General features: G+C 41.8%; 1 protein-coding gene across 7 annotated transcripts in view; it reads right to left on the reverse strand.

Moving 5' to 3' along the window:
• Positions 1 to 23,781, reverse strand: part of anxa3a (annexin A3a) — a 79,112-nt gene extending 55,331 nt beyond the window's left edge. The window contains exons 1-4 of one of the 7 annotated variants that reach the window (XM_068039065.1): positions 23,673 to 23,775; positions 9,670 to 9,723; positions 9,064 to 9,157; positions 4,886 to 5,008 (exon numbers count right to left, since the gene is read on the reverse strand). In XM_068039065.1, coding sequence (XP_067895166.1) covers positions 4,886 to 5,008; positions 9,064 to 9,147 — 207 coding nt within the window. In that variant the 5' untranslated portion in view covers positions 9,148 to 9,157; positions 9,670 to 9,723; positions 23,673 to 23,775. Of the gene's footprint in view, positions 1 to 4,885; positions 5,009 to 9,063; positions 9,158 to 9,669; positions 9,724 to 12,415; positions 12,508 to 21,553; positions 21,641 to 23,672 lie in introns of those variants that run through there. The other 6 variants (XM_068039083.1, XM_068039100.1, XM_068039074.1 and 3 more) reach the window with 6 other exon arrangements.
• Positions 23,782 to 24,727: the final 946 nt, after the last annotated feature.

Below are 24,727 nucleotides of genomic sequence, written 5' to 3' on the forward strand. Positions count from 1 at the left end.
GATTAAGGCTGATTAAATCAAACAACCTCAGTAAGACTTCACAATTGCCCATAGAATGTAATATATTATAAAAGAAGCACAGATGAAACATCCTATGGTGGTGACAACTGAGCAAGGCCCTCTATGTTTATAAAAAGATAGCAAAAAGAGTTTATCTTTTTCGAGCAATTTTGGACACAATTAGGGTTTGATTATGTGGGTGGCAAATGTGGGAGTTCAACTTGGGGAAGTGTGAGGTCACCCACTTTGGGTTCAAAAAAGATAGAACAGAATATTTTTGAAATGGTGAGAAACTCGGAGCTGTGGAGGAGCAGAGAGATTTCGGGGTTCAAGTATAGAAATAACTAAAAGCTAGTGTATAGGTCCAAAAATAATTTAAAAGGCTGTTGGAATGGTAGCCTTCATCTCAGGGGGCCTGGAATCCAAATGGGAGAGAGAGAGTTATGTTACAGTTGTATAAAGCTCTGGTTAGACTGCAACTAGAGTATAGCTTCCAGTTCTGAACACCGCACCTCAAAAAGAATATACTGGTGTTGGAGGGGGTGGATTCACTGATTCACCAAAATTATGCTGGGGTTAAAAGAGTTAAGTTATGAGGAAAGGTTGCATAGACCAGGCTTGTATTCCCTGGAGAATAGAAGAGTAAGGCGTAATCTAATTGAGGATTAAAGGATTTGATAGGGTAGATAGAGAGCAATTATTTCTTCTGGTTGGGGAGTCCAGAGCAAGGGAGCATAAGCTTAAAATTAGATCTAGGCTGTTCAGGGCAGATGTCAGAAAGCACTTCTTCACACAAAGGGAAGTAGAGATTTGGAACTCTTTCTGCCAGAAACTTGTTGAGGTTAGGTCAATCGGAAATTTCAAAATGGAGATTGATAGATTGTGCAACGCAAAGGTAAAGGTGGTAAACGGAGTTAAGATACAAATCAGCCCTGATCTCACTGAATGGCTGAACAGGCTAGAGGGCTGAACTCCTGTTCCTCTGTATCAATTAGTATTGAAATGGTGTTCGGTCTCATTTTGGAGGAGGAATAGGGACAAGGAAATATCCATTAATCTTCTTTGTGTTGGAAAATTTGCACCCGTCCTCTTCTGAAGGCACTGCCTTTTGCTACGGTATAATTCTATGATTTCCAGATAGCCTCGATACTTTGCACAAGTGACTACTTTTTGTGTGTGAGTGTAGATAGCGGGGAGGGCTGAGCTCAGCTTTTGCTAATTTGATTGTCACATATATACATTTCCAGCAGGAAACTTCATGGGTTTTCTCCCCCCCAAGGGTGTTGCGTCCAAATGTCAAGCCCCAACTGCTGAGATCACCTCACTAAGTGCAGCTCAGGAATTAAACACGGAACCTTCTGCTTGGTGTAACTTACTACAGCATCTCTACCCATTGAGCTGCTGCATGAAAGGTTAACAGATGTTATTATATTTGTCAGCACCACACAGGTTCTGATTTTGGAGGTAGCACAGTAATGATGCTAGACTCTCATTTTGAACAATTTACAGGTGAAATTTTCCATTTTGATGTACCAGTGAAACAACCTAAAAACGTCAGACTGGAAATGTAAATCCATGAATGCCATACTCTAAGTAGGCAGCTATGTTTTAAGAGTGTGGTATTTATTGATAATGCTACAACACTAACACTGATTCTCTGCCCTGACCATGGCTCTCTGCTGGGAACATGGAATTGGTGAATTTAATTAATAGTCTCTGTTCATGCTCATACAGTTAGTGGAAATAAATATTGTCCATTAGATCCTAAAAGAAGCTCAGTCATCGTACATACCAAATTCGGTTTATTTCCAAGAAAGTGTGATATGTTTCCTAGCAATGAAAATGGTTACTGGGTACAGTGGACTGTGCCAAGCATTTGAGACTGGGGCTGAATCTTCCCCATGGAGACAAGAAACAGGAGTTGGGACTGTTTTCAGGCCCCGATCCCGCCTCCAGTTGGAAACTGATTAAAGTCAAGATTTTCACTTGGGTGAGCTCTTAATTGGCACAGAGACAGGTTCCCTGTCCAATTAAGGGCAGTGGGCAGGCTCTCGAAGCTGGAGGGCCAATCAGAGGCCTTCCGGCTTCGATAAGCACTCGGCTGCAGTACAAGGTAATTAACTGGGAAGGGACTTCAACAAGAAGGTGCCCTCCCAGCCACTTTTCAAAAACTTTAAGAAAAAAATTCAAAGAGCAACCAGGCCACCACTGAGGGGGAGTGGGTGGGGGGGGGGGGGGGGGCAAGCCCCACTACAGGGAGGCCTTTTGTTGTACCCCCACCTAGGCATGCATGGAGGGCCTGTAGGCCTGCCAGGAGCGCTAGCCCTGGGTGCCCACCTCCAGGCAGTTGATCTGCTCCACATCACATTGGGAAACTGGAGGCTGCCTGGAAAATCTCAGTCAACCTCCATTACCTACCTTTGAGAAGGCATTTTAATAAGTTTAATTGCCTGCCTGCCTCATGGGGGCAGGCGGCCTTCCTGGGCCCTGAACCAGCATTGGCCAAAATGGCTCACGTCAGGAACCTGGTCGGGAAGCCAGCATGCTGGCTGGTCTCGTAATGTTTGGACCCCATGCGCCTCTGTTCCGGACATCGGCAGAGCCTGAAAATTCAGTCCCAGGATTTGCAAAGTTTCCTTCAGTAGTCTATTTTGGCAGAGCAGGAAAGCAATTACAAAGTGGAAAAATTGTCAGCCCTACTTTGAGAGAGTTCTGAATCCTACATGAAAAAAGTTCTTAAAGAGCTCAGGAAAGTTTCAATAAATATAGTGCAGTACTCAAATGACTGGTATAAAAAGAAAATCCCTAACTGAAAATATGTTCCTCAATTTGCCCAGTGTCGTTTCATTGGGTGTAAAAATTGAACGTGGCAAGAATATGTACACATCCCCTTTTGGAGCAGTGTTGGGATAATCTGATGGAACCGGAAATGTTGGCCAACTTTGTGAAATTCTAAACAAAATACCAAAACCCATTGCCGAGGCAATATTTTGATACTCAAACTGTTCTGCCATCAAGTAATAGAATGTAGGTTTGTATTGGCAAGGCTCCACACACCAAATTATCAAACTGTTGCCATATGAGGTATGAAACAGAAGCCAGGCAGTTCCCCCAGACGAAGGGACAGAGATTCCCAGACCATTTGTCCATTCCTCCTAGCAGCTGGTTTTAAAGTGGGCTTATCAGAAGGCTGAAACCTGGTCCCTGACCATCACCATCAGAAGGACTCCTGTATGGTGTGAGGAGATCAAGAAAAGGAAAGGGAAGCAGGGAGCAAATTCCTTTAAAAAAGAGAGAGTCTCACCTTTTAAAATGAAGCATATGCAACTGTCAAATGTTGTCCTATACCATTTGATGCCAACAGTTTTGTAAATGACATGAACAAAGACTCAGGTTAATAGTTGTTCATGGTGCCTGGTGACCTGCTGATAAGCTGATATAGCCATTGTATCTTATGTGTTTGCAAGTTCTGGGACCCATATTAAAATATATTCCAAAGGCTACACAAGTCTCGGAGATATATGTATCTATTTCACTGAAGTAACAATTCAATCAGCCAAGTGCTTACAGTTTGTTTTTCCTGTGAAAGATCTATAACAAGCTCACCAGTTTAAAAATAAGCACATATATTCCAAACTTGATCATTTTTACTTGATATTTTTGAAATTTTGATTTACATAGCAATAGCTATCATATATAAACATAAATAAAGAAAATAAGATAAATTGGTTAACAGTACACAATATGTAGTCTACTCCTAATTCAAAGCTATTTAATATTTAAACTTATGTGATAAGTAAGGGCGAAATTGCTCTTTGCCTGTAGCATAAAGTGGGTTTATAGCAAATCTGAAGCCCATTTTATGCTGCTCCCAATTTTCTTTTTCATTGATCCTTATTTTTTAAGCACTAAATTCCCACTTCACAGTTTTACTTACATTGCCTAATTTAAGTTTCGAGACAATTCAAATTTTTAGTGCATAAGCAACTTCAAATTCTCAGGAGTAGATTGTAAAGCAGAATAGTAATATTCCAACAATAATAAATTAAGAACAAGTTCATAACAGTCAAATGTGAAGCAAGATTAAGCCAAGAACAGTAATAACAAAGAACACATAGACTAAGACAAGAGAGATACTGTGCTGCAAATCTCGATGGGGAGTAAATTGAGGAGAACCATAACAGATGTGTTCAACTTCAATATTGGAGGATTTGTCTGGGACGAGAGCAGGATGTCACTAAAGGTCTTAGGCAGGATTTACAGTTCTGAAGGAATATTCCAATAGGAGTGAACAAAAATTTGGGCAGGCATATGAGCATCATACCTTCAGGAGTTAAAAATCAGAGAAAAATGCAAAGCAATAAAATGGGAGAGAAAGGTACAGATAAGCTGGAGAATGCTTGAGACAGACCCCACTGCACCAATACAGTGGGATGAAAGAATGGGAAAACAAACTTAGTCAACTTTGTTTTAACCCAGAAGATCAGGAACTCCATGCTTCCTTTAAATACGACATTAACTTTCAGTATGCGTCCAATTCGGTCTACACATAAGCAAGGAACCAGATATGAAGAACAAATAGATCAATGCTAAAACAAAAGCAATACATGGCAGATGCTGGAAATCCTAAATAAAAACAGAAAATGCTGGAAAACACTCAGCAAATCAGGCAGCATTTGTTTCATGTTTTAGTTTTATTTATCAGTTCTGTTTAACTCAGATAAGTATGGGGTTGCTTTCTTTTTTTTTTCTTTGCTAATCAGCACATTTTGATAGAAGATCTTTACATGAAAGAGTAACATATTTTTCTTTCATATGCTGGTGAATGTACTGTGCAATTTCAGCATTAAAAATACACCACTAAGGAAGAGTGAAACATACTCACAAAAGCACAATTGGGAACTGGAGTCAGATCTCCTCCTGGGACAAGTTGCTCACCAACACCACCACAGCCCACGGGTGCATATCCACCATTAGGCCACCAAGAATCACACACCCCACCAGGGGACTATCAGTAATAAGAAATGTAAAGAATAATTTTCAAATTAAATACTTTTTAAAAATCAGATACATTCTATAATGGATCGGACACCCAATTCCATGCCCTCATGACCACTGTTTCACCAAGTAATTGCTGCTGTGTTAAAGAGGACATATTAAACAGAAAGTGTTGTTGTCTAGCACAGAGACTTTTTCTAACAGTCCAATAGCTTTACAGTGTTGTCCCTGTTGCCCTGACTTTGGGAGCAGCACTGCAATGTGAATGAAGCAGCATTGCAAAAGCATAATTCTAAACAGTACAGAGCACAAAGAGTAATCTGCTGACAAACTGATTTTGTACAAATGTTATAAATCAAGTATAATTATTTGTACAGGCAGAAAAATATTTTTAAAACTCCTGAATTAGAAAGAAACAGATTTGAACAAGGAACACGTGAAATTGCTGAAAATAGAGACATGTTGCTGAAGCTTTTCATCTTACACTCATCAGGACAATCACAAGAATAACCAATGTAAGGGAAAATAACAACTTATACTGCATGAGAAGAGAGTGCTGATTGGTTAGGAAGTGAGCTCTGATTGGTAGAGGCATTGCCACGGCGAATGCACCAGTTTACAGAGATTGACAGTTAACTGCCAAGCTTTGTTTAAAATTTAAAACAGGCAGCTTGGCTCTGATTGGTCAAGGCATTGCCCTGCGGAATGAACCAGCGAATGGCTGTCACTTATTTTATTCAGCTGAGACAGGTGCAATGTTTGTACATATTCTGTCAGCGAAGAACAGGGTCCTGTGTGTTAATATATGAAGCTTCCAGTAAGCACAACTGCGCCACACTGCGAGCCCGACTGAATCTCAAATTGGTTTTCAGCATAATTCTTAGCACACTGTGGATCACATCTAATGTTGGACATTGTGTTTTGAGTTTTGCAAGCACGGGCTGGTGGGATACAGCCCGTACCTTGCCCATTGTGAATAACAGAAGGGACATGTTGTTTGATACAATCCGCCAGTCCTTGGGACATACTGCCTATATACCTACCATCACACTGGCATTGAAATTCATATACCACATTACTCATTTGTGTGATAGGCAGGATGTCTTTTTGGCTTGACGGCAGCATCCTGTTAGTGGCGAACACCACATGTGTTGCTACTGCATAGTAGCAGTGTGAAACACTGCTAGGGAGGCACAGTCGCGCAGTGGTTAGCACCACAGCCGCACATCTCCAGCGACCCGGGTTCAATTCTGGGTACTGCCTGTGTGGAGTTTGCAAGTTCTCCCTGTGTCTGCGTGGGTTTCCTCCAGGTGCTCCGGTTTCCTCCCACATGCCAAAGACTTGCAGGTTGATAGGTAAATTGGCCATTATAAATTGCCCCTAGTATAGGTAGTTGGTAGGGAAATATAGGGGACAGGTGGGGATGTGGTAGGAATATGGAATTAGTATAAATGGGTGGTTGATGGTCGGCACAGACTCGGTGGGCCGAAGGGCCTGTTTCAGTGCTGTATCTCTAAACTAAACTAAGCTGTACCTCTTGCTCAACATTTTGGGATACATTACCCTTCCAGGGTACTTTGAGGCAGACTGGGCACTTTTCAGGACTGAAAAAGACAGCCTTAGGCCCATTCATAAGTTTGCACGATATACAGTGAGAGATGATCTGATAGGTAGACATTGTCACGCAGGCGGTCTTTGATTTGCCCTATTTCATTATCAAGCTTGCATGGTGAGCAAATGGCTTGGGACCTATTTACGAGGTTGCCGATATGGCCAATCTTATAGCGTGTGGAATTGTAAGAATCGCAACGCGTGTATTAACCAGTGAAGGGAGGCTTGCAGTATACCGTGGTAGAGAACCCCATAGCAGATTTCTCAACAGGTACATCAAGGAAAGGGAGATCATTTGACTGCTCCATTTCAAAGGTGAATTTAAGTGCAGGATGGAGCCCATTAAGACTTGTCTTTTCAGCCCTGAAAAGTGCCCAGTCTACCTCAAATAACCCTGGAAGGGTAATGTATCCCAAGAAGTTGAGCAACAGGTCAAGCAAGCTGTTTCACACTGCTACTGAGCAGTAACAACACGTGTGGTGTTCACCACTAACGGGATGCTGCCGTCAAGCCAAAAAGACGTTCTGCCTATCACACAAATGAATAATGTGATATATGAATTTCAGTGCCAGTGTGATGCTAGGTATATAGGCTGTACATCCCAAAGACTGGTGGATTGCATCAAACAACATGTCCCTTCTGCTGTTCGCAATGGGCAAGGTAAGGGCCGTACTCATCCAACCCGTGCTTGCAAAACTCAAAACACTGTGTCCAACATTAGATGTGATTCCACGATTGGACAACATTTGCTAAATAATCCACAGTGTGCTAAGAATTATGCTGACAACCAATTTAAGATTGTCAGTAGGGCTTGCATTTGTGCGTACTGGAAGCTACATATATTAATACACTGTTCTTCGTAAACAGAAAGAATATGTACAAACATTGCACCTGTCTCAGCTGAACAAAATAAGTGACAGCCATTCGCTGGTTCAATTCACTGGGTAATGCCTTGACCAATCAGAGCCCAGCTGCCTGGTTTAAATTTTAAACAAAGCATGGCGGCACAGTGGTGCAGTGGTTAGCACCACAGCCTCACAGCTCCAGCGGCCCGGGTTCAATTCTGGGTACTGCCTGTGTGGAGTTTGCAAGTTCTCCCTGTGACCGCGTAGGTTTTCGCCGGGTGCTCCGGTTTCCTCCCACAGCCAAAGACTTGCAGGTTGATAGGTAAATTGGCCATTATAAATTGCCCCTAGTATAGGTAGGTGGTAGGGGAGTATAGGGAAGGTGGGGATGTGGTAGGAACATGGGATTAGTGTAGGATTAGGATAAATGGGTGGTTGATGGTCAGCACAGACTCGGTGGCCGAAGGGCCTGTTTCAGTGCTGTATCACTAAATAAGTGGCAGTTAACTGTCAGTCACTGTAAACTGGTGCATTCACCATGGCAATGCCTCCACCAGAGTTCACTTGCCAACCAATCAGCACTCTCTTCTCATGTAGTATAAGTTGTTATTTTCCCTTAGATTGGTTATTCTTGTGATTGTCCTGATGAGTGCAAGATGAAAAACTTCGACAACAGGTCTCTATTTTCAGCAATACTCAAGTTCTGTATTACTAAATGACATCATTTGAAATGTACAAGCAGTATCTTTAACCAGTCTAAATTAAGAATAAATAACCCATAATTTCCATTAGTGATTATCTCTCAATGTTAGAAGCACATAATTCTGAAAAATTGGTTCCATGTTCTCTCAGAAAAGGTTGAGCCCTTTAAAGGAAAGCCATACTATTAAATACTTAGATGTATCTGCTCTGATGGCAGTGCACTGTCCCAAATCTAAGTATGAAGAACCCAAATGCCACATAATAACCTACTTTGGTAACGTGGATCTGCACTCCTGTAATTTCTGAGATCTCAAAGCTCTCCTAAATATAGTTCAACCAAAATTTAGATTCAGATGAATGCTCTTTATCATTAAACAGAATCATAATATTTTTCAGCATCAAAGGAGGTCAATCACCCAATCGCCTTTGTGCCAGCTCTCTTGAAAACAGCTGGTGTATTTAATCCTACTCCTCTGCCCTTTTCTTTTACCCTTTTTATTTTCCATCTTCAAGTATTAATCCACTTTCCTTTTCAAATTTTTATGGATTCTGCCTCTACCACTGTCTTTGGTCCTAACAATATGATATAAAAAAATCTTCCAGTTCCTCCCTTCATTCTTTTGGTGGTAACTTTAAATTTATGCCCTTTAGTTACTACCTCACTAATCAGTGAAAATAGCTTTTCTCTAATTTACCTTATAATTTTGAAAACCTCCGTTAGATATCTCTCCTTAACCTCTGCTCGTGGAAAGAGTCCCAGCTTCCCTAGTCTTTCCTCATAATTAAAACCTTTAATCTCTGGCATCATCCTTTCAACCTTCTCCATTGCTTTGACATTCTTCCTAAGGTAGGATGCTTGATACTGGACACAATATTCTAACCAATGGTTGTATAGGTTTAGCGTTACCTCTGCTTTTGTAAATTGAAAAGTTGTCTCCACAAATTTTCTAAACAAGTCCCGCTCTTTGCTTTCCATCTCTAATGAATACATAAGGTTAACCCTGCCAGGAATAACAAATTGATATGAAGCAGCATCAACAACAAATTTCAAAGAGTCATCAACTATTCAGGCTGCTTCAGTTCCTGGAATGGTCAAGAACAGGCAGATGAAAAATAAACTGTTATCGGAACCAGTATTGGCCAATGGGAAGATCAGCTCAACAGGAAATGTAATATTGTTTGCAGTTAGGACTTTAGCAATGCAGTTTCTGCAAGATCGTGCTATTTCAAAAAAATTGTGGCAATATCATATCATGTGGCATCATATGAATGATGTTTTATCAGCTAATGATGTAATTCTTGTTGCATGTACCTACAAATATCATTAGGAAATGTGCAAAACATTTTCAGTGGCAATGATACCCTTTAAATCAAGCTGCTACAATTCAGAAGTCTCTGTTTAGACAACTAGCCCCTACCACATCCTGGGAGGATGCTTTTTTTCAATACTAATCAAAAATGGTAGATCGTCCTCCCTGGACAGATTTCATATTGAATGGTACTTGTAATTTACCCATGTGGATGACATCTTCTTCTTCAGTTAAGAATGTTGTCAAGGATGAGAACTCTACAAAACAAAAAAAAAAGTAAAATGAATGTTACAGGCTGCAGCAAAGGATCTAAGATTAACTGTAATATCGGCATACTAATAAATATAGCCCCAAAAGTTGTATAGATTATGATCCAGACATTCACAATGAGGTCATGCCTACCAACACTGACCCTCCCATAGTGTTCAGGGAGAGAACATCCAACTGGTAGGTGCCATGCTACCAAGGGCATATCTTGGGTTGCCCAAGCTGTTGAGAGATCTGCTGTCACTTGGAGGTTATTGGGTCCCTGCCCCAGAAACATGCAAAATTGGCTCCAAGCAGTCTCCTTTATAAAATAACCTATTAAGTAAAAGAAAATTAACTTCTGAAAACCTTCAGGAGTAAAGGATACTTTCCTGGCCTGGACTCCCACGGTTGGTTTCACTTGCGCTATTGAAAAAAATTTGTACAACTCTTTTCGCCAAAGTTATACCTGGTTCCTGAGAGGTTGAGAACAGGGAAACTCCCAGCATAAGATGTCCCTGTCCCTCTGACACGGGTGTCTTTATAAGGAACAAATGGAGCCCCACTGATACTAGTAACACAGTAAGGGACCAGACATATTCAGTATCCTACAGTTTTCCAATCACTTCACTGCATTCCCGCCAGAATTATGGTGGGAGTCCATTGGGAGGGCTGTGGTTTTCAAGCGCTATCTAATTTTTCACAGCAAAAATAAAATACATTTTTTGTTTGCTACAGAAATAGTTCTAAGTTCCACTTGCTGTGTTTCTGGATAAGAGCTGAAAGGTTCCACTTTTAACTGAGTTTATTCTCCAGCTTTGGAGGGCTCAAAACCATCCCCCGACCTGTTCAAATCAAAATTCTGTTGCCCCTTTCCCACCACCTCCAATAATAAAATTAAGTATCGGCCCTTCCCCCCAACAAAAACACTGACCTTTTAAATATGACCATCCCCCCAACTGAACAAAATTCACAGTTCACCTCTTCCCACCATCCCCTACACTAAATGATGAAGGTTTGACCCCATTTCCCCGCTCCCACCACCACTGCACTAAAAATCTCACCCTCCCCCCTTCCCCACCACTACGGCACCTGCTTTCCCCAGATGGGAAAGTGAAGGCGCGGGAGTGCTGGCCACCGCTCTGAAGATCGCGGCCAAGTGTATTTAATTAATTACCATACGTTAATCCAGGTGCTGTGGCCCGGCGGCAGGGGAGCTGCCATGGAGCCTCGTTGCCACTGGGAAGATTGGGCCCGGCCCTCCCGACGTCAGGCTCTGCGGCGGGCTGCTGCTGGAATGATCTTCCGGCCCCCTCCCTCACCCCTGCCACGGAGCCTGACATCGGGGGCCCTGCAAAATCCAGCCAATAGAATGTAACACTTCCCTGCTCTTCACCTATAGCCTTGCACTTATTTTCCTTTTCAAGTTTATATACGATTCCAACTGTTGTAATTCTACTTTCAGCCTGATTTAATACAGGCCAAGGATTGTCCTTGGCACCATCTTTCTCTATGGCTCAGAACATGATTATACGTACATATGCCCACTGCACCAGAGAGCATAGAGGATTTTAATAACATTTAAATATAGATCTGTATTTGTATGAGGGTTACACCCAGAACATTCATGCAATTAGGCTGATTTATGATATAGAGTATCTCACTAAAGCATGAATAAAAATATTAATTTCTTCAGCTAATTGTTAGACATGCTTCTTTTTCTTTAGTCAAAGGATCATCATGTTCTAGTTACATGTCATTCCATGGTCAAGACATTCTTTCAACCAAAGTACCACTCAGAGGCTTGACATTATAACATCCTGCACTTGATATAATTATAACAGAGTGCAGTCAATCAGACAAGCAAATAATAAGAGACAACTCCAACAGTATAATCAACTGCAGCCCAAATATAAGGTTGTCTGAATTCAACAAAAATTCACTGAGATGCTCATTTTCAAAAGTGGGGTACATAAAAAGGAGCAAATGTATAAATTTTAAACATATTATAATGCACTCAATTATAGTGAGAGGCGACTGGATTTTTGTTGTGGCATTTTGCATATTCTGCAGCATTCATTCTGGCAGGCACATCAAGATAACATGCAAAGACTTTGGCTTCTGAAAATATTGTTACGAAGTGAGTGAATGTACTCAGACAAAGCACTTCACATTCCTGACCCTCAGAAAGAAAGAACTTGCATTGATGGAACTCCTTCTTTCAGAATATCCAGAAGTACTTCATGTATAACTAATTGCTTTGAAGTGCTGTCACTGTTGTTATGTCAGCCAAAATTTTACATTGATTGGGGGGCCTTGCCCACTGACCAAAAAGTCGGGGGCAAGCCCCCTCCTCCGGGCCTGGGGAGCCACGCCAGCCCACAAGGAGGCGGTCATGTTTTACTTTGCGGCCTCATGGAGGGCCTGAGCTGCCTGCCAGCAGAGGCTAAATTATCAGTGGTGATGGGAGGAGGCCCTTAAGTGGCAGTTAATTGCCCACTTAAGGACCTTGATTGGGCAGGGGGAGGCCAGGCCATTTCTCGCTGCCGCCACCCCTCATAAAATTGCAGTGCAAGCGGGAAGGCGTTGAGAATGGCCCCCGCCTCCCACTCAATTTTACAACCCCCCCACTACCACCAGCCCGTTTCTGGGGGGTGCGGGGGGTAAAGTTCTGGCCATAGTCAAAGCAGCAAAGATTTCAACCTTTTTGTTTGGTGCTGTTGATTGAGAAAAGAATGTTGGCCAGGCCATCAGCCTCGCTGTACTTCATTTAGTGTCATGAGATTTTTAACATCCTTTAGAATCATAGAAACAGTTAGATAGGACACGTTAACTCTGCTTCTCTTTTCACCGATGCTGCCAGACCTGCTGAGTGGTTCCAGCATTTCTTGTTTTCATTTCAGATTTCCAGCATCCGCAGTATTTTGCTTTTATTATAGATAGGACATCATATTGTCATGCTCAAGAGAAATGCAGTGATGAAAATACAAAAAATAAAGAGTTAAAAATAATTAGAACAATTTTAAGAGACTGGTGCATTTACTGTCAACAAGGTGGAGGGCACAGTCACATGACAAATACCACCTCCTGCACTACAATACACATCCATGTCCACTGGAGCTAAAACCAATTAACCACATCTACATGTCAATGAGAAAGTTTAACAAACATGGATGTCAGCTTTACACAAAACGAGCTAAAACAAAGACACTATCTCCAACTACCCTTCACCACAATAGAGTGTGAACAGCCTTCATATAATCAAATAAATAAAAGCAAAATACTGCGGATGCTGGAAATCTGAAATAAAAACAAGAAATGCTGGAACCACTCAGCAGATCTGGCAGCATCTGTGAAAAGAGAAGCAGAGTTAATGTTTCGGGTCAGTGAACCTTCTTCGGAACTCAACATAGGGCCATCAAAAGCCATTGTACCAGCCCATCAAGAACTGAGACCTAAAGTCTCATGGGCAAAACTAACACTTTTATGAGTTTACCTTTAAAGGTAATTGTTGTGAAGAACAAAAGAGTCTTTCCAGCTCAGCCGTCAAGTCATCAACATTCAGTCTCTCTCCAACCACACGGTCAGCATCAAAAGCAATCTTGAATTTCAGCACAAGACTGAGAGAGGGAGAGAGAGAGGAGCCTGTCTTTGTGTGGGATATGTTGAGCATTCTTTGTTCCAGTCCTACTCAGGCCCCCTCCCCCAACTCTTTTTCCGGTACACTGATGACTGTATCGGTGCCGTTTCCTGGCCCGCCCTGAACTGGAAAACTTTATCAACTTTGCTTCCAATTTCCACCCTTCTCTCACCTTTACATGGTCCATCTCTAACCCTTCCCTTCCCTTCCTCGACTTCTCTGTCTCCATCTCTGGGGATAGGTTGTCTACTAATATCCATTATAAGCCCACCGACTCCCACAGCTACCTGGACTACGCTTCTTCACACCCTACCTCCTGTAAAGACTCCATTCCATTCTCCCAGTTTCTCCGTCTCCGACGCATCTGCTCTGATGATGCTACCTTCCATGACAGTGCTTCTGATATGACCTCTTTTTTCCTCAACCGAGGATTCCCCCCCCCACTGTTGTTGACAGGGCCCTCAACCGTATCCGGCCCATTTCCCGCGCTTCTACCCTCACCCCTTCCCCTCCCACCCAGAGCCGTGACAGGGTTCCCCATGTCCTCACTTTCCACCCCATCAGCCTCCATATCCAAAGGATCATCCTCCGCCATTTCCGCCACCTCCAGCGTGATGCCACTACCAAACGCATCTTCCCCTCCCTTCCCCTGTCAGCATTCCGAAGGTATCGTTCCCTCCGCGACACCCTGGTCCACTCCTCCATTACCCCCACCACCTTGTCCCCTTCCCATGGCACCTTCCCCTGCAATCGCAGGAGGTGTAATACCTGCCCATTTACCTCCTCTCTCCTCACTATCCCAGGCCCCAAACACTCCTTTCAGGTGAAGCAGCGATTTACTTGTACTTCTTTCAATGTAGTATACTGTATTCGCTGCTCACAATGTGGTCTCCTCTACATTGGGGAGACCAAACGTAGACTGGGTGACCGCTTTGCGGAACACCTCCGCTCTGTCCGCAAGCAGGACCCTGAGCTTCCGGTAGCTTGTCATTTCAACACTCCCCCCTGCTCTCAAGTTCACATCTCTATCCTGGGCTTGCTGCAGTGTTCCACTGAACATCAACACAAGCTCGAGGAACAGCATCTCATTTACCGATTAGGCACACTACAGCCTGCCGGACTGAACATTAAGTTCAATAATTTCAGAGCATGACTGGCCCCCCATTTTACTTTTATTTTTAGTTATTTTTTCTTTTTTACATCTTTTTTACATTTTTTACAATTCTTTTTTCTTTTGTTTATTTCATTTCATTGTAGTTTGTTCAGTCTGCTTACCCACTTTTTTTTCATGTTTGTACTTGCTGCTGTTCAATCTTCAGTTCGTTAACACCCTATCTGTACTAATGCTTTGACTTTCAACACACCACTAACATATTGTTTGCCTTTGCTCCATGACCTCTTGGTCAGCTATGTGACCTTGTCCAATCTACACCTTCTCCTTTGTTATCTCTTGCCCCACCCCCGGCTCGCTTGCTTATAACCTTTGACATTTCTAATATTTGCTAGTTCCGAAGAAGGGTCACTGACCTGAAACGTTAACTCTGCTTCTCTTTCCACAGATGCTGCCAGACCTGCTGAGTGGTTCCAGCATTTCTTGTTTTTATTTCAGATTTCCAGCATCCGCAGTATTTTGCTTTTATATTATATTAGAGAGAGAGCAGTTCCAGCTAGCATTTGAACCCTGCTAAGACAGGTTGAAAGCCAACTACAGTAGAGAAAAGAGAGTGCCTTTGAAACAACTCCTCCACCTGTGAAAACGGAACTAAGAATATCAGAACTTTCTTCAAACTGAAGTGAACCACCAGAAGTCTTCAGCAGCCCCTCAAATACAAGACAACCAGCAAACAGGCCTGCAACTTTAAAACTCACCTTCCGAGAGATCCCACAGGTTTTACTGAAAAAACATACTTTGAGAGTCAGAGTGAGACAGCACAGAAACAGGCCCTCCAGCCCACCGTGTCTGTGCCGGCCATCAAGCACCTAACTATTCTAATCCCATTTTCCAGCACTTGGCCCGTAGCCATGTATGCTATGAATTTACAAGTGCTCATCTAAATACTTCTTAAATGTTGTGATGCTTCCTGCCTCTACCACCTCCTCAGGCAGTACTTTCCAGATTGAAATTTTTTTTCCTCAAATCCACTCTAAACCTCCTGCACCTTACCTTAAATCTATGCCCCCTGGTTATTGACACCTTCGCTAAGGGAAAAAGTTTCTTCCTATGTAACTTATCAATGCCCCTCAAAATTTTGTATAGCTCAATCATATCTCCCGCAGCCTTCTCTGCTCTAAGGAAAACAACCCTAGCCTTTTCAGTCTCTTCATAGCTGAAATGCTCCAGCACAGGCAATATCCTGGTGAATCTGCTCTGCACCCTCTGCAGTGCAATCACATCCTTCCTATAGTGTGGTGCCCAGAACTGTACACAGTACTCCAGCTGTGGCCTAACTAGCACTTTATACAGCTCCATCATAACCTCACTGCTCTTATATTCTATCCCTCGGCTAATAAAGGCAGGTATCCAATATGCTTTCCAAACCACCTTATCTACCTATGTTGATCTATGGACAAGTACACCAAGGTCCCGCTGACCCTCTGTACTTCCTAGGGTTCTACCATCCATTGTATATTCCCTTGCCTTGTTGGTCCTCCCAAAATGCATCACCTCACACTTCTCAGGATTAAATTCCATTTGCCACAGCTCCGCCCATCTTACCAGCTCATCTATATCGTCCTGTAATCTGAGGCTTTCCTCCTCACTATTTACGACACCACCAATTTTCGTGTCATCTACGAACTTACTGTCATACCTCCTATATTCACATCTAAATCATTAATGAACACTACAAACAGCAAGGGTCACAGCACCGATCCCTGCGGTACACCACTGGTCACAGGCTTCCACTCGCAAAAATAACCCTCAACCATTACCCTCTGCCTCCTGCCACTAAGCCAATTTTGGATCCAATTTGCCAAATTGCCCTGATCCCATCAGCTCTTACCTTCTTAACCAATCTCCCATGCGGGACCTTATCAAAAGCCTTACTGAAGTCCATATAGACTACATCAACTGCTTTACCCTCATCTACACATTTCGTCACCACCTCAAAAAATTCAATCAAGTTAGTTAGACATGATCTCCCCCTGACAAAGCCATACTGACTATCCCTGATTAATCCCTGCCTCTCCAAGTGGAGATTAATCCTGTCTCAGAATTTTTTCCAATAGTTTCCCAACCACTGATGTTAAACTCACCGGCCTGGTTTATCCCTGCTAACCTTCTTAAATAATTGTACCACATTCGCTGTCCTCCAATCTTCTGGTACCTCACCTGTGGCCAGAGAACATTTGAACATTTGTGTCAGAGCCCCTGCAATCTCCTCCCTTACCTCACATAACAGCCTGGGATACATCTGATCTGGGCCTGGGTATTTATCATCATTTTACATCTTGAACTCGTAACACCTCTTACCCTTTACCTTCTATCTATTTTCTCTTGAGTGTGTTCGAGAGAGTGAATGTGTGCGTGGGTGGCGTTGTGATCATTTCCGGTGATGAATATAGTTCAATAAATATTTAATCTTCTGTTTTAAACCTGTGAGAAACCCTGTTACTATCTGTTTATTTGGCAAACAAAACATAGGGGCTGAAATAGTAATAATACAAAAACACTGTCTGTGGTCAGTTGGGAGGTGAACAGTGGAAACCAGCCACGCTATCACCCTCCAGGCCATGACAATATTAACACCTTATCTAAAGGGTGGCACCTCTGACATTGCCTCACCCTATCATTATTGCACACAGTCACCAGGTCATGATTGGCATATTAGTCGGTGATGCAAGGTATTACACGCTCATATGAAGTGATTCAGAATTCCAAACCTTATCTAGAATTACTGTTGCCGATTTTAACATTCAGCACAAAATGGCCGGTCATCGAACAGAGCATATCTGCCACCATGCCTGTTTTTAAAATATTATTTCATGGGATTTGGGCATCGCTGGTAAGGCCAGCATTTGTTGCCCATCCCTAATTGCCCTTAACAACTGAGTGGCTTCCTAGGCCTATTCAGACAGCAGTTATGAGTCAACCACATTGCTGTGGTTCTGGAGTCACATGTAGACCAGACCAGGTAAGGATGGCAGATTTCCTTGTCTAAAGGACATTAGTGAACCAGATGAGTTTGTACAACAGTCAATGATAGTTTCATGACATCTCTACTGAAACTAGCTTTCAATTCCAGGTTGGTATTAATTAATTGAATTTATTAACTAATTGAATTGTTTTAAAATTCCACCAGTTGCTTTGGTAAGATTTGAACCTGTCTCCCCAGGGCATTAGCCTGGGCTTCTGGATTACTAGTTCAGTGACGTTACCACTACACCATCATCTCCCCCTGTTATTGTTGCTCCCATGAGGCCTGAGCCTCATTCGCATGTATCTGGTGAGCTGTACACTGGGCAAACTGGCACTCCAATGGAACTTGCCAACTGGGGAAGGTGAGAAATCAGGCACCTCCTATGTAGAGATAGCTGACAGTCTAAGCTGACGGTGGGGTTGGGGGGCGGAGGGGTGGTGGGAGTGAGGGAGGGAATGGATTTGTAGAGGGACAGGAATATTTTTGTTGAACCAGGAAGAGCATTCTGGCCTCACAAAAATAAAAGATGACAAAGATTTTGGTCTGTGCTTTGAGGTGCATCAAGCAGTCCCTTTAAAGACCATTGTTTAGGCTGCTTAATACCTCTACAAATATATGTTGCCTGCTCCACCCAACTGTACCTTAAACTGATAATTGTGGTCCTATGTATATCATATGTTTAAGATAATTTTGAGAGGCAGCACGTGAGCACAGCACACAGGTGTTGTATTGCACCATGTCACCCAATGAAGGTACACAGGTTCACATCTATCAGGTTCACAGAACAGATGTGAGGCACTTCTCTAGTGGAAGAACAAATAGCAAGGACATCTCATGGACGTCATAGCAACTCAGTGAAGAGCCACAGAGCTGGAAATTTACCCAGATGTTGTATATGTTGTGAAGGGGCCTAAGAGTAGGGGAGAAAAACACAAAGAAAAGGACAAGGTTAAAATAGCAGCCGAATTTTCACTTGTAGTGCTCGGAAGAAAACAAGCTGCAGCCGGTTGGCTACCTGCTTTTCATTGTAACTAGGAGGTTGACCCATCACCAATTTGAAGTGCAGCAATAAAGGCAAGAATTCACCCAACATATCTACAAATTTAATTAAAGAAAATGGCAGCAATAAGTTTGCAAAAACAGGTTGCAACGTTTACTTGAAATCATTAGAGGAAGGACATTTCAAAAAGCTAAGGGTGGATTAAATTGTATGTTTGCAAAGGTGTCCATAAACCATGTGTGAGCATGTGGAAGATCATTTTGCCTCATCCCATTAATGTACAATGCAGTTTATTATGCAGAAAAAAAATACCCTACACTGATATGGCTTGACTTAATCTCTAATTTTACTTCTCTTTTCTCTTCTCAGTTGTTCACTAGACAGCTCAGCTAATGTGAAAACATTAGCACATGTAAAATCACAGATATAAACGTGAGTCCTACCCTTTGTAATTTAGCAAAACAGTGGACTGTCAGTGAAGGTATCCTTTTAGCTAGATTAACTTCATTCAGCATGTTAAGATCAGTATGAGTAAATTGAAAAAAATAACACTTAATTAGAAGAATATCTACCACAAAATATCTCATGACTCTACATCGGATGATTTTGCCTTTGAACTATTAGACACGCTTACAGCAAAAAAAATCTGAAGACTCTTTCAATATCATCTGGATGGTATTACTGCTAAATTTAACTCTCAAAAGGCCTGCGTTCCAGGGGAGGACAAAAAAACCGCTTCACAGACACTCTGATGTTATCTTTGATGCGCGGCAACGTTGACATTGATGACTGGAAGGAGCTTGCTACCAATCGTTCAAAATGGCGACAACTTGTCCATCAAGCTGTATCATGCTATGAGTTGAAAAACCTTAATGATGAAGCAGAGCAGTGGCAGAGAAGGAAAGAAAAGGAAGCAAATCCTGCACTCTGGATCCCACTACCTCGTGAGACATCCTGCCCCATGTGCCCAAAGATCTGCAGGTCGCGAATCGGCCTGTTCAGTCACCTGAAGATCCCTGGCAGATACCCGCGATCCTGAGTCATTTGAGGGGCAGCCGACGATGATGACTGTTAAATTACTAAATTGTTTTCTGTATATTTAAAGCTCTGCATTTAATGTAGCAAATTTTCCTTTTTATCTGTGTATAACAGTGAAGTCCAGCCACATAACCTGTTGTTTCAAACATGTCAAAATCTAAGGACAGAAGTTTGATCACCTATCATTGATATCCCTTTAGTTATATGTGTAACTGCAGTAAGCCTTATTGGGTTAAAGATAACATCCATGCTTATGCATGTGCATATACACCGTGGCTCCAACAATTTCATATAAACACATGATTGACATTTTTCTTTTAGTCAAAAACAAACTAGTATATTCAAAAAACTGCAATGCATATAGTAGGAATGCTTCACAATGATTGAACCTAACAGGTACAGGACTTTGTTTAATAATTATATCAGCATTCGCCAGAATCTAATTTCGTTCGATAGGCAGCTGTGAGGAAATCAGCCATTTTTTTTAATGGCTTCACCTATCTACACTGGCACATTCAGGGAAATATGAATTTGAACCCCTGGGTCTCTCTGCTCTGTTGATCAATACCCTTCCATGTCCATTGAGTGTATAATCCTATTCCTTGGTTCAATATTTACTGGGAGGTGGGGAGGAAGTGGGCGTGGCAGGGGGGTGAAGGGTATGTGCTGGAGGGGGTCCTAGTTTCTAGGTAACCCAGAAATGTGGGTAACAGAGGTCCTGCTGAATTTAATGATAGGACTACATTCCAATCTTTTCCCCCCCCCCCCATTTCCTGGCCAGCAACCAGCCAGGTTGAGAGGCCGGTAGAGGCAGGGGTTGAGATCGTAAATGCCAGGATGGGCTATAGATCGGAAAGGCTGGGCCAGGAGGAGGGGGAGAGGAATGGAAATCGTAAAGGCCTGATTAAAGTATTTAAATCACGGATCTGCCTCTGGAGAGTAGGTTAGTCACCCATTCCCAAACCTGCCTCCGTTAAAACTGGAAATCGGTCCATTTGAGGCAGGTTTCTGGTTTTTTTTGAAATTTTGGCCCTCATCTCTCCCCCCCCCCACCTGTCTTGGGGTGGAAATTTCCCCCTTGATTTTCTTCAAAAACTATTACCTCACACTAAACCACATTAAATTGTATCTTCCAACTTCTGTGAAAAAGACTATTTCCTTCATGAATTCTTTTATTGCAATCATTAATGTTTACTAAATCTCCTATTTAATTGTTATCACCAAATTTCAAGTTTACATTGGTAATACCAGAGACCAAACCATCTGTATATATATCATGAAAAGTGGACCCAGAGCTGGCCCCTGATGTACACCACTTCCATCTCTATTCCAACCTGATCAACACCCACCTAGTCTAACTCTATTTTCCGTTGATCAACCAACTTTCTATCCAAGCTACCTTAAAAATTGCATTCTGAAAATCCAAATAAACTATTTCTAATGTGATCTCTTTATCTATGACATGCTGAGATGGTGAAAGGTGCTATCTAAGTGCAAATCTTTCTCTCTTTTAAACTGCAGTTTCATTTTAATCTCTATATTTATCCACAGAACTCTGTTCTTTGATGCACCCCCTTTCTGCCTTTTGGGATGGCACCTACTTTATCTTCTATGCATCTCATATTTGAAAACTTCCCACAGCTGATCTGTCAACTTATTTGTTAACTTTTCTGTCCATTTAATTTGAGCCAGATATCTCTTTGAACTTCTGCCTTTTTCCAGTCCAGCATCCTAATTCTTGGCTCATCAATATGCATTTCTATTCTCACATTGACCTTGATTATCAGCAGGTCTGGCAGCATCTGTGGAGAGGGAAAGAGTTAACGTTTCAAGTCGGATAAGACTCCTCTTCTGAAGAAGTCATACCGGACTCGAAACGTTAGCTCTGTCTCTCTCTCTCCACAGATTCTGTCAGATCTGCTGTGTATTTCCAGCACTTTCTGTTTTTATTTCAGATTTCCAGCATTTGCAGTATTTTGCTTTCATTGAATGTTGTGTTCACCATTTCCCATTTTTTCACCTACCCTCACATCAATTACTTGTCCAACTTCATTTCCCAGATCTAAAATCAAGCAATGCTTCTTCTGTTATTGGTGTAATAACAGAGTAATCTAGGAAGCAATCATGGAGGAATTCAATAAAATGTGACCACATGCATTATCTTAATACGAGTCTGTCTTGCGAAAGTTGAAATCACCAAATATTATTTTCCACTGTTTCTACAAACCTCTCCAAACTGTATGCAGATCAGATCAGAGATTGAGAATTCTGAGGTAATTAACTCACCTCCTGACTCCCCAATTCCTGTCCATCATCTACAAGTCAGGAGTGTGATAGAATACTCTCCACTTGCTCCCCAGGAGTGTGGCTCCAACAACACTCAAGAAGCTCAATATCATCCAGGGCAAAGCAGCCTGATCGATTGGCACCCCATCCACCACCTTCAACGTTCACTCCCTTCACCACCGATGCACAGTGGCAGCAGTGTGTACCATCTACAAGATGCACTGCAGCAACTCACCAATGCTCCTTTAACAGCACCTTTCAAACCTGTGACCTTTACCACCTAGAAGGACAAGGGCAGTGGATGCACGGGAACACCACCACCTGCAACATCTTCCGAAGCCACACACCATCCTGACTTGGAACTATAATCGCTGTTCCTTCACTGTCACCGAGTCAAAATCCTGGACTCCCTTCCTAATAGCACTGTGCACCAGATGGACTGCAGTGGTTCAAGAAGGTTGCTCTCACAACCTTCTTAAGGGCCATTAGGGATGGGCAATAAACGCTGGCCTTGCCAGCAATGTCCACATCCCATGAAAGAATAAAAACAACTCAACCCAACTGTTTAGTGGGCTGTAATGACACACAGAATTGTACCATTTCCTTTCCTATTTCTAACTCTAATCATATGAATTCTGACTTGACACAGCTCCCTGGGACATCCTTCCTTTCTAGTGCAATGACAGAATCCTTTACCATCACTGCCACTCCTCCATGGACTGGCTTACTGTACTGAGGCAGTGCATTTAGTAAAGCAATGAATACTCTCAAAAGCCATTGTGCATAATTTACTGTGTACAAGTTATATTTATCTACTATTCTCTATTTATTCATATTTAATAAAGTACATTTAAATGTAAATCAAAATATTAACCAATTTAAAAACTTGCTCATAATCTTCTTTCCATGTCAGCCAATCCATTGTCCTATATTGGGAAGCTGCATAATAGGCTGGATTTTGCAGTGAGTGGCAAAGGAACAGCACTTGTCACTGACTTCAAGAAAAGCTGCCAACAAAAATCTATTGATGTCTATGGCCTCATCTATTGCCTCATTCCCATCAGTTTGAATCAGGTGTCAAAACACAGATTTGCAGGCATCCAGTAACAGTGATGTCATCAAGCAGGGTAAACAGCCAATCACATTGAAGAGTTCTCACAGACAACCAAGAAATATAAACCCGTGACTCCCTTCACTATTAACCTTAAATTTTTCAAATAGCAAAATAAATGATTTGGACATACACATGGGATTGAAGCTAAAATATTAATTTTAGAAACTTATTTTAAAAATTCAAATTTTGTGTAATTTTTTTATCATAATAGAGGAATTTGACACTCTCCAAACATAAAATTACTCTTTTGAGGCCAGTGAGACTGCTTAGCAGCAATTATGAACTTCATATGCTGTTCGAAACCCAGATACATCTCATTCAACAAGGTGTAACTTTCTCAATGGTTTTTATAGTGGGACTAATAGCATTAGAATAGACGTTCTCATCAGTTCAATGATTTCTCATTGACTGGGGGCCTTCCACAGTGTACCCACTGGAGAAGCCTAGAATCACTGACAGCAACATCTGGATTTCCATGTTATTCTACAAATGTAGGGACTCCAGAACCTGCTGTCAAATTCAGAGGAGGAATGAGGGTGTACGCTAACAGTTTCACCATCAAATATTTCGGTGTTTACAGCAATCATCAAGGGCTTAATGAATTAATAATCTTTCTAAGTTTTTAATATTCTCTTTGCATGTGCTAGCAAAGTAAAAAATGTGCAACAATTTTGTTAATTTTACAAATATATATATCTCAAAACACAGCGCAACAATTTCGATAATTTTGCATTTTTTTTTACCTTAACCTCTTTGTGACCTTTTCCCCTCAGTCGCTACAGAAAGGAACACTCAGGACCTTGAACGACTACTTCGCTCCGAGGCCGCTTTATATACACAGTAACTGGGAGGAAGTGATGCAGTTTGGACATTACAGTAAATGTTTGTGGTTTTCAATGAAGAGCGACCAAAGTGCCTGCTTTGGTCTTCAATTACAGGTTTATTTCAAAGGGGAGGGATGTTCGCCGCAGCTGCAACTCTAGAGGATCCACAAAATCACACAGAACAGACTCTTTGCTGTGGTTCAGCCACTAACTCCTTTGGTGCAATTCCGCCTACTGCGATAAAACTAAAAATGGAAAAAATCATTCAGCATACACTTTATCTATATTTGTCAAACGCGCAGACATATTCTTGTATTGCATTCGTGACTACCGCAAATCCGTGATTCTATCAATGCTTTAACAATGTATCATTATTACTCCTGTTTCACCGCTAGTGTTTTGAGATCATGATCAGATTTTCCCTGTCAACCACTAAATATTTTGCTGTTTTAACTTTCAATGCTCACCTGTAAACACTTGCAAGTAAGAATGTGCAAAGTGTGGAGGATCACCTCTCAATAAACTGCACATTTACTAAAATACCTAAAAAAAATAAAAATATAGACTTTGGGGATGTTTTCCTTTATGTGTGAAATTTAATTAAAAAAGGACTAAACTTGGAAGGAAAACTATTTATACAGTTTTCTTCCTATATTACTAGCTTCAGTTTTTCTTGTATCCTGAAGTGGGTGTAATAAAATAGTTTTTTTAAATAAAGCTTGTTAAGAAAGATATGTAATTTTGATCTTTGAGATATATCAAAGAAAATAGTTATTTGCTCCCATTTACATTGGGATAAAACACTACGAAAGATTTGCAGGAGTCAAATCTTTCAGCACGGCATTGGCACAAATGAATTATGCTGAGATTTTTCATCTGAACATTTTGGGTCAAGTGGCTTCTGTCTGATTTACCATGGTGCCACAGCAACTTCAGGAAGAGGCAGCTCAAAGTTGTAGAGAGATGTAAGGCAC

Source organism: Heterodontus francisci, chromosome 1 (assembly GCF_036365525.1).
Source record: "Heterodontus francisci isolate sHetFra1 chromosome 1, sHetFra1.hap1, whole genome shotgun sequence".
Lineage (NCBI taxonomy): Eukaryota > Metazoa > Chordata > Chondrichthyes > Heterodontiformes > Heterodontidae > Heterodontus > Heterodontus francisci.